This window comes from Hemitrygon akajei, chromosome 20, assembly GCF_048418815.1.
Source record: "Hemitrygon akajei chromosome 20, sHemAka1.3, whole genome shotgun sequence".
Taxonomy (NCBI): Eukaryota; Metazoa; Chordata; class Chondrichthyes; order Myliobatiformes; family Dasyatidae; genus Hemitrygon; species Hemitrygon akajei.
In genome coordinates, this window is record NC_133143.1 from 14,113,287 (window position 1) to 14,128,479 (window position 15,193).

General features: G+C 41.0%; 1 protein-coding gene across 6 annotated transcripts in view; it reads right to left on the reverse strand.

The window, feature by feature from the left end:
• Positions 1-1,240: 1,240 nt before the first annotated feature.
• The window catches only part of phactr1 (phosphatase and actin regulator 1), a 474,929-nt gene continuing 460,976 nt past the window's right edge, over positions 1,241-15,193 (reverse strand). For all 6 annotated transcript variants that reach the window (XM_073023899.1, XM_073023902.1, XM_073023903.1 and 3 more), the window contains 2 exons: positions 3,578-3,654; positions 1,241-3,484 (listed from right to left, as the gene is read on the reverse strand). In XM_073023899.1, the coding sequence (XP_072880000.1) occupies positions 3,469-3,484; positions 3,578-3,654 (93 nt within the window). In that variant the 3' untranslated portion in view covers positions 1,241-3,468. The remainder of the gene's footprint in view (positions 3,485-3,577; positions 3,655-15,193) is intronic.

The window sequence follows — 15,193 nt, forward strand, 5'->3', positions numbered from 1 at the left end:
TAGACTCCGCTTCTAGAGGAAACATCCTCTCCACACCCGTTCTACCCAGGCTTTTCAATATTTGATAGGTTTCAATGAGATCTCCCCACATACTTTTAAACTCCCAATGAGTACAGACCCAGTATTTATCATAAACACTCCTCATATGTTAACCCTTTCTTTCTTGTGATAATTCTTGTGAACCTCCTTTGGATTCTCCAATGCCAGCACATTCTTTCCTAGATAATTAATGGCTCAAAATTGCTCACTATACCCTAAGTGGGTCTGACCAATGGCTTCTAAAACCTCAGTATTACATCCTTGCTTTTATATTCTAGACCTCTCGAAATGAAAGCTAACATTGCATTTGCCTTCCTTTCCATAGACTCAATCTGCAAGATAATGTTTCGGGAATCCTGCATGAGGACTTCCAAGTCCATTTGCGCCTCTAATTTCTGAATTTGCCCCGGTTTAGAAAATAATCTATGCTTTTATTCCATCTAACCAAGTGCATGACCAGATAATTCCCTACATTATTCCATCTAACAGTTCTTTGTCATTTTCCTAAACGGTCTAAGTCCTTCTGCAGACTCCCTGATTCCTCAACTCTACCTGCCTCCGCACCTATCTTTGTATCATCTACATACTTAGGCACAAAGCCAATAAGTGAAAAGAGGTGGTTCCAACACCAACCCTGTGGAACACCACTTGTCATCTGCAGCCAACCAGAAAAGGCCCCTTTATTCCCCTTCTTTGCCTCCTGCCAGTCAATCTTCTATCCATACTAGTATCTTTCCTGTAACACCATGAGCTCTTATCTCTTATCTTATCTTGTTTAGCTGCCTCATGTCAAAGGTCTTCTGAAAATCCAGCTAAACAGCATCCACTGACTCTCCTTTGTCTATTCTCTTTGTTATTTCCTCAAAGAATTCTAACAGATTTATCTAACAGGATTTCCCCTTCGGAAACAATCCTTCGTTGGCCTATTTTATGTGTCTTCAAGTACCCTGAAACCTTATCCTTTATAATAGACTCCAACATTTTACCAACCACTGAGGTCAGGCTAACTGGCCTATAGTTTCCAGTTTTTGCCTCCCTCCCTTCTTAAAGAGTGGAGTGACATTTGTAGTTTTCTAGTCCTCTGGAACCATTCCAGTATCCTGAAATATCTTCAGCTTCCCCACAATATGTACACCTTGCAAACTTGAGTAATCTGGAGAAGTTTGCATCAAATGACTGTGAGAATGAAATGACACCAGTCTGCCTTTGTTTTAACTTTTAATGGGACCAGTTATTTCATTATTTAGCAAAATTAGATTTAACCAAACTATTTAAATTGAAGCCCCTTTTGTGTAAAAACAGTTGTTGAATGCCAACGACTAAAAAAACTTTTTTTAAATAAAATTTAGTTTTAAGAAACTGTATACATCATTTGAAACAAACTTGTAGACAGTAATTTAAGTTATACAATAACATGCAATTTCAGTATGTACAGATGGCAAAGCTTGGAGCAAACCATATTAGAGTGTCAAATGCTTTTTATGATTATTTACAAGTTTTCATACATCAACTTCGATTTAATTTACAGAACTGGAAGAGCACAGGGCAACAGTCACAACTTCCACTCCTTTACAAAGACAATTATGTACAGGTATTCAACATTCACATTAATTCACACTGTTTGTTCAGATTATTTGAAACATGGAGGAATTGATTTAACTGAGAAGCAAAGATGCTGAATGGTTTGTCTAATACACACAGAAAAAAACCCGCTCCAGTAGAAAGGAGTAGAACATCAACAGTAGTTATATGGATTTTGTAGTAGGCCTTGTTAAAATGCTGGGAGAGAAAAATAGTAATAGTAATATTTGGTAAATGTGCAACAGTAATTTGAAGACACCCTTGAATTTAATGGCACGATTTCCATCTCTTGTAATTCTACTTAGGGCATTGCTAGAAATCTCTTTTCTATTAACAGAAATCATAAAAAGAATAAAATGATTCAAGTCTGTAATAATTAAAGCCAAATCAAGAATTTGTAATATAGTTATGTGTTGTTTAAGTGTCAAGGCCGCTGGTTATACAGCCACGTTATATAAAATCAAATTGGCACATGATGGTTGAAGAAACTAGATTACTTGGACACATGGAGTATATTCTGCATGATGAACTTAAGAAACATTAGAAAATGTTCCATCAAGGGAGATGTTGCCTGGTGGCAGCATCCCATTCACACATATTGCCTGGGTTGGTACACAGTCATCATTCATTACTCACTATACACAAAAGGATGGCTCATTTGAGTTACACTGCCATTCACTTAATTCCCTACACAAAGTAGTGCTCTCAATGTGGGTAGAAAGTCTTCCTTGAAAAATGTAGCCATATGTGTAACATATAATACAAATTATCATCAAGTTACAGGCCTCTTCTTTCAATATCTTACATTATATACTTCCTTAAATTAAAAAAAAGACACTTGTTTAACCTTTCCATAATCCAACCTAACATGCAAAACAATGCTCCAATGATTTGGATAAAATCATTGTTGCAAGTTGCTGAAACAGGCTTTTATTGTATACTTGCTTTGTATCGCACTGTTAGCATTATTCTTACATAATTTCAGAAAGTTTGTTATCTGGAAGTGTAATATATTCATCCTGCTAGTCAAACAAATTGGATGTGGAAGAAGCTTCCTGCATATGCAAACTCAATATATACAATCTGTGCAATGAAGAATCCCATCGCAGGAATATCCTTCTGTCTGTAGTTTGACAATCTGCTACCTGTGCTGCATCCAATCAGATCATTGTTAACTGCATTTCTGCTTGTTATTGATATAATTTTGACATTGTTGCTTATTGTTAATATTATGTCATTTTATTTACTTTATATTTTATAATAAATATATCTGCTACATATAGAGCAGGTAAATCCCTTCCCACAGACCTGCTGAATGAAGAATATTTATCAGATATACCTTCTCCCTCTAGGTCAAGCCAGTGCCTGATATTCTGGATGCTGCTGCCTCAGTTAAGATCACAAAGCAATAATGTGGTAAAAGTTCAGCAATATTAACTGGAGAGGGCTTCATGGAGCTCTTTTGGAGAAATAACTGCAGTGTGCCGTCTCACCTCCATCACAGACAGAATGGTATTAAGTGTAGTAGAGATGGGGATTTTAACCTTATGCTCCACCCAGTGCAATAAATAACAAGAAAGAACGAGACAACAGTCAACAACAGTACTAGATGTCTAAATACAGCATCAGCTTATGGATGTGGCACATCTGATCAAATCCCAGGAAGGACACGACAATTCTTGAAGGCGGGAAGATCGGTAGACAACTGAAGACTATCCATTATTGGACATATCTGACACACAAAGGCAATTAAGAAGAGTTCTGTCCCAGTTGGGATAAATGGGCACCTGTACAGTCCTAGCACTTCAGGTTTTTGTAAGACTCACTGTGGTTCTGCACTGTTAATGGCTAGGGCCTATGAAACCTGAGAAGAATATATAAAAAAACACATTTAATCAATGGCATTTAAGGATATGAAAATATTCCATTCTGTGTTAAGTAAATCTGACTCACTCACCTCGTTAGATGCCTGCTTAATTCATGCACTTCCATTTCAGTACTCTTGAATTCATTTAGTTCTTTACGAATAGCAGCCTGCAATTCAAAAAGCACAAATTTAGATGGATTTTGGAGATTAATTTATTCTCTGTGGTGTTTATGAATTTTTAAGCTAATATTCCTATCGAGTTTCCACATGTGGATATCACAAAACAACTAGTTCACACAAATGGTATTGGAGATCTGGAACTCATCCCAGCGAACGTGGCAGTGAATCAGTCATCTGAAAATTCAAAAGCAGCAATTAATGGTTTTAGTCAGGTCAGGATGTTAAGGAATCTAGAACTAAGGTGCAGTTAAATTTCACTTTAAATGCTGGAACTTATACTTTGAGCTTTGTAAATTATTACAAATAATACTGTTAAGTACTCCCAGGGTTCATTTTTTTCTGTGGACTGTCACTTTAAAACGCTGGGAGAATGAGACTGACTTTTGGATACTGTTTGAGGGGAGGGAGGGAGAGGGAGAGAGAGAGAGATGGATGGAGTTATTTGATGGACAATCAATGTTATGGTTTCTCTGCAGCTTGTTTTGAATATAAAAGGACACGGATGCACGAAGGCTGGTGGCGGAAATTGCCACTGAATTTTTAAATACCCACAAAGGGTGGGGCTGAGGATCAATTAAGAGGAAACGATCCATGACTATTAGTGCATGTAAAGGGCGACCCTGTGGAATCTACTGGTGTGTCTAACCCTTGCCTGGGTTGGTAGATTATCACTTGAAGATGATGCTTTTAAGTTGGTCACGTTTGGCTGACTTGGAAGATTTTGGAAGACGTTGAGGAGGATCGATGACACCTGTTTATTTAGATTATTAGTATCTCTCTCTCACTTCAATCCCGTGCATCTGAACTGAACTTTTCTTACATACCATCGTAAGACTGGAACGCTTTCCACCTGAGCTTGATAAAGTTTGGGAACTTAATTTACACCTATATATGCATAATACCGTTAACTTTTGATTTACCTGGTTTAAGTTACTATATTACGTAGTTGCTAATAAAATAGTGTTTTGTTAACAGCAAAACCAGACTCCAGGTGTGTCCTATTGCTGCTGATACTTTTACAGGGTTGCGTGTACGTGACAATACACATGGTCCTTAGTTCATCTGAAACCATATTGAACAGGCAGCCCTCTTTGTAAACAATCACTTCCTGCTGTGTCCTGAAGTGCTCCACCATTTTCTTGGAACTTTAGTAACCCAGCTGGGTTGCTTTTAGATTCAGCTCAATTTCACAAATATACCAAAGTTTGGTAGACAATTGGAACATATCTATTAAAGGACATGACACATGAAGGTAATTAAGACACACAGGTACCTGTTTGGGGCATCAAAGACACAAGCAAAATGCTGGAAATGCTTAGCAAGTCAGGCAACATCGCCAAAGGCAGACACAATGTTAATATTTTATTTTCCCATAAAGAGAAGAGATTCTGCAAATGTTGGATCATCAAAACAGGTGCCTTTCTCTTTCCACTGATGGTGTATGCCTAATTAGTCCCACCATGCTCTCTTCTCACTGCTGCCACCAGGAAGGTGGTACAGGAGCCCCAGGAACCATACCGCCAGGTTCAGGAACAATTATTACCCTCAACCATTAGGCTCTTGAACCAGAGTCCATAACTTCACTCGACCCATCACTGAACTGTTCCCACTACTTAAGAATTAACTTTGAAAGACTCTTCATTTCATTTTCTTGATATTTATTGCTTGCTTGCTTGTTTGTTTGTTTGCATGGTTGGTCATTTATTTATTTATTTATGTGTTTATTTTTGAATTTGCACACTTTGTTGTCTTTTGCATATTGATTGTTTGTCTGTCCATTTGGGTGTGGTGCCTCATTGATTTTATTGTGTTTCTTGGATTTACTGTGTATTGCTGCAAGAAAGTAAATCTCAAGGTTGTACAGTATATGGTGATAGGAAATTTGCTTTGAACTTTACAACATTTTTTGTTTTGTTTCAGATTTAAAGCACCTGAAGCTTTTTGCTGTTAGTGATTCTTAAGCAGCTTCTAAAGAAAGGCCAGATGGCTGGAATGGGTCTGCTTCTCCATTTAGTAAGGACACAGTTAGTCTAGTTGTTGGCTTCAACTTTACTTTCCTGCCCATTTTCCCAAATCTCCTATAATCCTTATTATCTATTTGAGTATCTATTTTGAGTTGTACATATTTACTGTTCTGCAAAGCAGTTTGAATATTTTAGGGCATTGCATAATTACAAATTACTAAGGCTATCAATATTGTCACTGAGCAAACACAAGGAAATCTGCAGATGCTGGAAATTCAAACAACACACACAAATTGCTGGTGGAACACAGCAGGCCAGGCAGCATCTATAAGGAGAAGCACTGTTGATGTTTTGGGCCGAGACCCTTCATCAGGACTAACTGAAAGGAAAGATACTAAGAGATTTGAAAGTAGGAGGGGGAGGGGGAAATACAAAATGATAGGAGAAGACCGGAGAGGGTGGGATGAAGCTAAGAGCTGGAAAGGTGATTGGCAAAAGTGATACAGAGCTGGAGAAGGGAAAGGATCATGGGACGGGAGGCCTCGGGAGAAAGAAAGGGGGAGGGGGGAGCACCAGAGGGAGATGGAGAACAGGCAAACAACTAAATATGTCAGGGATGGGGTAAGAAGGGGAGGAGGGGCATTAACGGAAGTTAGAGAAGTCAATATTCATGCCATCAGGTTGGAGGCTACCCAGCCGGTATATAAGGTGTTGTTCCTCCAACCTGAGTGTGGCTTCATCTTGACAGTAGAGGAAGCCATGGATATACATATCAGAATGGGAATGGGACGTGGAATTAAAATGTGTGGCCACTGGGAGATCCTGCTTTCTCTGGCAGACAGAGCATAGGTGTTCAGTGAAACGGTCTTTCTCTGGTGGACTTTTGCCCGAGGCCTCCTGTCCCATGATCCTTTCCCTTCTCCAGCTCTGTATCACTTTCGCCAATCACCTTTCCAGCTCTTAGCTTCATCCCACCCCCTCCGGTCTTCTCCTATCATTTCACATTTCCCCCTCCCCCCACTACTTTCAAATCTCTTAGTATCTTTCCTTTCAGTTAGTCCTGACGAAGGGTCTCGGCCCGAAACATTGACAGTGCTTCTCCCTATAGATGCTGCCTGGCCTGCTGCGTTCCACCAGCATTTTGTGTGTGTTGTTAATATTGTCACTGAGATGCTTACCACGTTATGTCCATTCTTTCAGACAGTTTTATTGTGACCTGAATACATGACACGTGCAAACTTGATTTCAATGTTTAAGCAAAGTTTGGATAGGTATATAGATGGTAGGGGTTTGAAGGGCTATGATCCTGATGCAAGTCGATGAAAGTAGGCAGCTTAAATGGTTCGGCGCTAACTAGATGGACCAAAGGGCCTGTTTCTGTGCTGTACTTTTCTATGATTCTATGGATATGCTTTTAGCAAGGACGGGCATCAAACAAAGTCAATGATCATTTTGGTTTCTTTACCATGTCTGGATATTGCCAAGATCCTATTTTTAGCAGCTTTATGTCTCCAATGAGATAATTGCATGACTCTTAAACTTTGTGCTGAGCACCCAAATTCCTGGGATTCAATGTTTGATTCAGCTTTCCCATAAAAAAGATTGTAAGCCTCAATCTACAAAAACACCATTTCCCATTAAAACCACAATTTCTCATGCATCTACATTTTATTTCTATTACTTTATTTAGTAAATATTCCAAACTATTTTCATTTTGAACAAGAATGTTTTTTATTTGTAATTACTAGATTTATTTTATACTCATTTTCATTTCCATGTTCAACAATAAGGTTTGATATTCATAAGCATATTTTACTTGTTTAGAATTCTCTTTAAGGCAAATTTCTGGTGTGTAGGAATTCCTTCTTCCATTGTTACTTGCCTGTTTTCCTGATTTATACATCAAAAAGATTATGCCTCTTGCTCATATCCAAAAATCTCCAAGAATCATCAAAATGATAATGCACAGGTTTATCATATAATAAGATCATGGTTTAAGAAAAATAAGGTTGTGATAGTAGATGGTTTTAACTTTCTTGTCATCTTCAGAAGTTTTCTGATGACTCTGCCATAGTTGAATGTATCAGCAGGGGTGATGAGGCTGAGTACAGGGCTACAGTGGGAAACTTTGTCACATGGTGCGAGCAGAATCATCAGCAGCTTAATGTGAAAAAGACTAAAGAGCTGGTGGTGGACCTGAGGAGGGCTAAGACACCGGTGACCCCTGTTTCCATCCAAGGCATCAGTGTGGACATGGTGGAGGATTACAAATACCTGGGGATACGAATTGACAATAAACTGGACTGGTCAAAGAACACTGAGGCTGTCTACATGAAGGGGCAGAGCCGTCTCTATTTCCTGAGGGGACTGAGGTCCTTTAACATCTGCCGGACGATGCTGAGCATGTTCTACGGGTCTGTGGTGGCCAGTGCTATCATGTTTGCTGTTGTGTGCTGGGGCAGCAGGCTGAGGGTAGCAGACACCAGCAGAATCAACAAACTCATTCGTAAGGCCAGTGATGTTGTGGGGGTGGAACTGGACTCTCTGATGGTGGTGTCTGAAAAGAGGATGCTGTCCAAGTTGCATGCCATCTTGGACAATGACTCCCATCCACTCCATAATGTACCGGTTAGGCACAGGAGTACATTCAGCCAGAGACTCATTCCACCGAGATGTAACACTGAGTGGCATAGGAAGTCATTCCTACCTGTGGCCATCAAACTTTACAACTCCTCCCTCGGAGTGTCAGACATCCTGAGCCAATAGGTTGGTCCTGGACTTATTTCCACTTGGCATGATTAACTTAGTATTATTTAATTATTTATGGTTTTATATTGCTATATTTCTTCACTATTCTTGGTGTGGCTGTAATGAAACCCAATTTCCCTTGGGATCAGTAAAGTATGTCTGTCAGTCTGTCTGACAGGAACTCCCATATTGTAAAAGGGCTGGATGGGCTAGACCAATCACAAACAAGAGAAAATCTGCAGATGCTGGGAATAGAAGCAATGCACACAGAATGCCGGAGGCCAGGCAGCAACTATGGAAAAGGAGACAGTTGATGTTTCAGGCCAAGACCCTTCATGAGGACCGGGAAAAAAAGAGTCAGTGAATAGGAGAACCACAAGGTGATAGGTAAAACCGGGAGTAGAGGGAGGGGTAAAGTAAAGAGCTGGGAAGTTGATTGGTGAAATAGATACAGGACTGGCTAAGTGGGAATCTGATAGGAGAGGACAGAAGGCCAAAGAAGACAGAAAAAAGGGGAGGAGCACCAGAGGAAGATGATAAGATGAGAGAGGGAAATGGGAATGGGGAATGTTGAAGGGGGGGGTGGTTGTGCCACTACCGGAAGTGGGATCTCCCAGTTGCCACCCAATTTAATTCTACTTCACATTCCCATTCTGACATGTCAGTCCAAGGCATCCTCTACTGCTATGTTGCGGCCTCACTCAGGTTGGAGGAGCAACACCTTATATTCCGTCTGGGTAGCCTCCAACCTGATGGCATAAACATCGATTTCTCAAACTTCCGGTAATGCATTCCTTTCCCCCCGCCCTTTACCATTCCCCATCCCTCTCTCTCACCTTATCACCTCCCTCTGGTGTGCCTCCCCCCTTTTCTTTCTTCCATGGCCTTCTGTTCTTCCCTATCAGATTCTCCATTCTTCAGCCCTGCATCTCTTTCACCAATCAACTCCCCAGCTCTTTACTTCACCCCTCCACTCCCCACCCCCTGGTTTCACCTATCACCTTGTGGTTCTTCCTCCACTTTCTTACACTGTCTTTTTTTTTCCCAGTTCTGGTGAAGGGTCTCAGGCTGAAACATCGAGTGTTTACTCTTTTCCTTACATACTGCCTGACCTGCTGAGTTCCTTCAGCATTTTGTGTTTGATAGATGAGACAGAGTTTGTCAAATATGCTGAGGAAAGTTTCCTTAATATATAATTAGAATCAGGTTTATTATCACCAGCATATGTCATGAAATTTGTTAACTTAGCAGCAACAATGCAATACATGATAATATAGGAAGTAAAAAATATATATATGTATATTAAATAGATAAAAAATACTACAAAACAGAAATAATGCATATTTTAAAAAGTGAGATAATGTTTATGGGTTCAATGTCCATTTAAGAATAAAGCAGCAAAGGGGAAGAAGCTGTTCCTGAATCGCTGAGTGTGTGCTTTCAAGCTTCTGTACCACCTTCCTGATGGTAACAATGAGAAGAGGGCATGCCTCTTCTCAACTAGAGAAAGTGAATATTGGGATGCTCAGTTAAAAAAAATACTGGGGCCACACAGTAGTGTAGCGGTTAGCATAATGTTTTATAGCACTAGCTGGAAGATAGGAGTTCAATCCCCACTGCTGTCTGTAAGGATTTAGTAAATTCTCCCCATACCTTTGTTGGTTTCCTCACGGTTATCCAGTTTCCCCATATTCCAAAGATATACCTATAGAGTTAGTTCGTTGTGGGCATGATATGTTGAAAAAACTCAGGTTCTCTTATGAGGGAATGAGGCAGGGCAGGTGACAGGACTGTGCGTAGGTGAACACTATGGATGCAGTCATCACAATTCCATTAAATTCAAGATAATCATGAAGAAGGATAAGTCTGGTCCTCGGGTTGAGATTTTAAATTGGAGAAGAGCTAATTTCAATAGAATTAAAAAGGATTTGTGGATTGGCATGGGTTGTTTTCTGGCAAAGGGATGTGTGGTAAATTGGAGGGCTTCAAAGTGAATTTTGACAGTACAGAGTTTTACGTTCCTATCAGAATGAAAGGTAAAGCTGTTAGGTTTAGGAACCTTGGTTTTTTTAAGAAATATTGAGACACTGGTGAAGAAGAAGAAAGTGCATAGCAGGTATGGGCAAGTAGGAACAAATGAGGTACTTAAGGAGTATAAGAAATGCAAGAGAACATTTAAGGAGAAATCAGGAGGGCTAAGAGAAGACATGAAGTTGCTCTGGCAGAAAAGATGAAGGAGAATCCCAAGTGCTTCTACAGATATATTAAGAGTAAAAAGGATAGCAAGGGACAAAAATGGGCCTCTTAAAGATCAGTGTGTCCATCTATGCATGGAGCTGAAAAAATGAAGGTGATTTTAAATGGATTTTTTGCATCTGTATTTACTGGGGAGACAGACACAGAGTCTATAGAACTGAAGCAAAACAGAAGTATGATTATGGACCATTTATGGATTATGGAGGAGGAGTTGCTTGTTGTCTTGAGATGAACTTTCATTCTGAAAGAAAAATAGGGAGTTATGGGGTAGTGTGGGTTTAATACTGTTTTTTAAGGATTATATGGGTCAGCACAACATGGACGGCCGAAGGGCCTGTACTGTGCTGTAATGTTCTATGGTTCTATGGAACTTGGGTGGATAAATTCCCAAGGGCTGATGTTCATAATCATATTTAGCCATTGTGGAAGGCTAGTGCAGAAATTGTAGGAATCTTAGCAGAAGTATTTAACATGTTCTTAGCGACAGGTGAGGTGCCGGAAGACTGGAAGATATTATAGACCAGTGAGCCTGATGACAATAGTGTATAAATTATTGGAAGGTATTCCAAGGGACTGGAGATAGTTAAGTATTTGGATAGACAGGGTCTGATTGAAGATAGTCAATAAGAGTTTGTGTGATACTTTTGAGGAGGTTACCAGGAAATTGATTAAGTAAACACAGTAGATGTTATCCACATAGACTTTAAAAGGCTTTTGACAAGGTCCTAACATGGGAGGTTGGTCAAGAAGGTTCAGTTGCTTGGCATTCAGGATGAGGCAGTAAATTGGATTTGACATTGGCTTTGCAGGAGAAGCCAGAGAGTGGTAGTAGATATTGGCCTCTCTCAGTAGTGGTGTGCCACAGGTATTGTGGTGGGTCCATTGTTCATTGTCATTTATATCCATGATCTAGATGATAATGTGGTAAACTGAATCAGCAATTCTGCAGATGACACCAAGACAAGGAGCATAGTGGACAGTGAGGAAAGCTATCAAAGTTTGCAGTGGGATCTGAACCAGCTGGAAAAATGGGCTGGAAAATGGCAGATGGAATTTAATGCAGACAAGTGTAAGGTGTTGCACTTTGGGAGAACAAATCAGGATGGACTCTTTTTATGGGGGAACATGAGGGTGGTGAGAGTATGGAATTCACCACCATAACATATAGGAGCAGAATTAGGCCACAGCTCATCAAGTCTGCTCTGCCATTCGATCATGGCTGATTTATTATCCCTCTTAACTCCAATTAAGTTTGTGAACAACATAACCTTATCAAGAATGATGATGAGACAGAGTATAGAAAGGAAATGAAGCAGCTGGTAGATTGGTGTGAGAACAACCACCAAAGCCTGAATGTGGAGAAGACAAATTAAATCACTGTGGACTTCAGGAAGGTGCAGACGAACCACCCCCCTCTGTGAATACATGGCTCCTCTGTAGAGAGAGTTAAGTGCACCAAGTTACTGGGAGTTCACATCATGGATGACCTCACCTGTTCCCTTAATATCACTTCCCTGAACAAGAAGGTATAGCAGTGCCTCCATTTCCTAAGAAGATTGAGGCAAGCAAGGCTCCCATTCCCTATCTTAACCGTGCTTTACAGGAGCACCATTGAGAGCATCCTAACAAGTTGCATCTCCATCTGATATGGGATTAGCTGAGCATGGGACCAGAGGTCCCCACAAAGGACTTTGAGAACAGCTGAGAGGATAATAGGGTCACCCTACCATGTATCAGGGACATTTATCAGGAGTGTATGCAGGGCCCTTAGTATTATTAAGGATCCCAACCATCCATCCGACACCCTCTTTGACTCTCTACCAGGAGACTCTGATGCATAAAAACAAGATCAGTCAGGATGGGAAACAGTTTTTTCCTCAGGTCATTAAGCTTCTGAAAACCTGCCACATCATATCCAAAGGGTCACTGATTAATCTGTTCCAGCACAAAATTTAATATTAGAAACATAGAAATTGAGAAAATCTACAGCATAATACAGGCCCTTCAGCCCACAAAACTGTGCCAAACATATCCTTACCTGAGAAATTACTTAGGGTTGCATATAACCCTCTATTTTTCTGAGCTCCATGTACCTATCCAGGAGTCTCTTAAAAGACCCTATCGTATCCACCTCCATCACCGTCGCCAACAGCCCATTCCACGCACTCACCACTCTCTGCGTAAAACACGTATCCCTGACATCTCCTCTGTACCGTCTTCCAAACACCTTAAAACTGTGCCCTCTTGTGCTAGTCACTTCAGCCCTAGGAAAAAGCCTCTGACTATCCACATGATCAATGCCTCTCATCACTTTATACACCTCTATCAGGTCACCTTTCCGTCGCTCCAAGGAAAAAAGGCTGAGTCCCCTCAACCTATTCTCATAAGGCATGCTCCTCAATCCAGGCAACATCCTTGTAAATCTCCTCTGCACCCTTTCGATGTTTTCCACATCCTTCCTGTAGTGAGGTGACCAGAATTGAGCACAGTACTCCAAGTTGAGTCTGACCAAGGTTCTATATAGCTGCAACATTAGCTTGTGGCTCCTAAATTCAATCCCATGATTGATGAAGGCCAATGATCTGTATGCTTTCTTAACCACAGAGTCAACCTGTGTCTATGGACTCGGTCCCCAAGATCCCTCTGGTCCTCCACACTGTCAAGAGTCTTACCATTAATACTATATTCTGTCATCATATCTAATCAACCAAAATGAACCACCTCACACTTATCTGGGTTGAACTCCATATGCCACTTCCAGCCCAGTTTTGCATCCTATCAATGTCCCACTGTAAACTCTGACAGCCCTGCACACTATCCACAACACCTCCAACCTTTGTGTCATCAGCAAATTCACTAACCCATCCCCCCTCCACTTCTTCATCCAGGTCATTTATAAAAATCACAAAGAGCAGGGGTCCCAGAGCAGATTCCCGAGGCACACCACTGGTGACTGAGCTACATGCAGAATATGACCTGTCTACGATTACTCTTTGCCTTCTGTGGGCAAGCCATTTCTGGATCCACAAAGCAATGTTCCCTTGAATCCCATGCCCTCTTACTTTCTCAATAAGCCTTACATGGGGTACCTTATCAAATGCCTTGTTGAAATCCATATACACTACATTTACCGCTCTACCATCATCAATGTGTTTAGTCACATCCTCAAAATATTCAATCAGGCTCGTAAGGCACGACCTGCCCTTGACAAAGCCATGGTGACTATTCCGAGTCATATTATGCCTCTCCAAATAATCATAAATCCTGCCTCTCAGGATCTTCTCCATCAACTTACTTACTCATTGCATTAAGACTCACTGGTCTACAAGTTCCTGGGCTGTCTCTACTCCCCTTTTTGAATAATGGAACAATATCTGCAACCCTCCAATCCTCCTGATGCAAAGATCATCACTAGAGGCTCAGAAATCTCCTCCCTCGCCTCCCACCGTAGCCTGGGGTACATCTCATCCAGTCCTGGTGACTTATCCAATGTTAATAAAGTTCAAGTTCAAGTTGCTTTTATTGTCATTTTGACCATAAACTGCTGGTACAGTACACAGTAAAAATGAAACAATGTTCCTCCAGGACCCTGGTGCTACATGAAACAACACAAAACTACACTAGACTATGTGAGACAGTACAAAGCTACACTAGACTATGTAAAACAACATTAAAAATGCACTAGAGTACAGACCTGCACAGGACTACATAAAGTGCAGAAAGCAGTGCAGGGCAGTACAATAATTAATAAACAAGACAATAGGCACAGTAGAGGACACATTACAATGTCAATCTAGACTCTGAGTATTGAGGAGTCTGATGGCTTGGGGGAAGAAACAGTTGCACAGTCTGGTTGTGACAGCCCAAATGCTTTGGTATCTTTTGCCAGATGGCAGGAGGGAGAAGAGTTTGTGTGATGGGTGCATGGCATCCTTCACAATGCTGTTAGCTTTGCGGGTGCAGCGTGTGGTGTAAATGTCTGTAATAGTGGGAAGAGGGACCCCAATGATCTTCTCAGCTGATCTCACTATCTGCTGTAGGGTCTTGCAATCCGAGACGGTGCAATTCCCGAACCAGGCAGTGATGCAGCTGCTCAGGATGCTCTCGATACATCCTCTGTAGAATGTGGTGAGGATGGGGGGGCGGTGGTGGGAGATGGACTTTTCTCAGCCTTCGCAGAAAGTAGAGACACTGCTGGGCTTTCTTGGCTTTGGAGCTGGTGTTGAGGGACCAGGTGAGATTCTCTGCCAGGTGAACACCAAGAAATTTGGTGTGCTTAACGATCTCAATGGAGGAGCCAGCAGTGTTCAGTGGAGAGCGGTCGCTTCGTGCTCTCCTGAAGTCAATAACCACCTCTTTTGTTTTGTTCACATTCAGAGACAGGTTGTTGGTTCTACACCAGTCCGTTAGCCGCTGCATCTCCTCTCTGTATGCTGACTCGTTGTTCTTGCTGATGAGACCCACCACGGTCGTGTCATCGGCAAACTTGATGTGATTCGAGCTGTGTATTGTAGCACAGTCATAAATAAATAAATAAATAACTTCAGTTATTTATTTG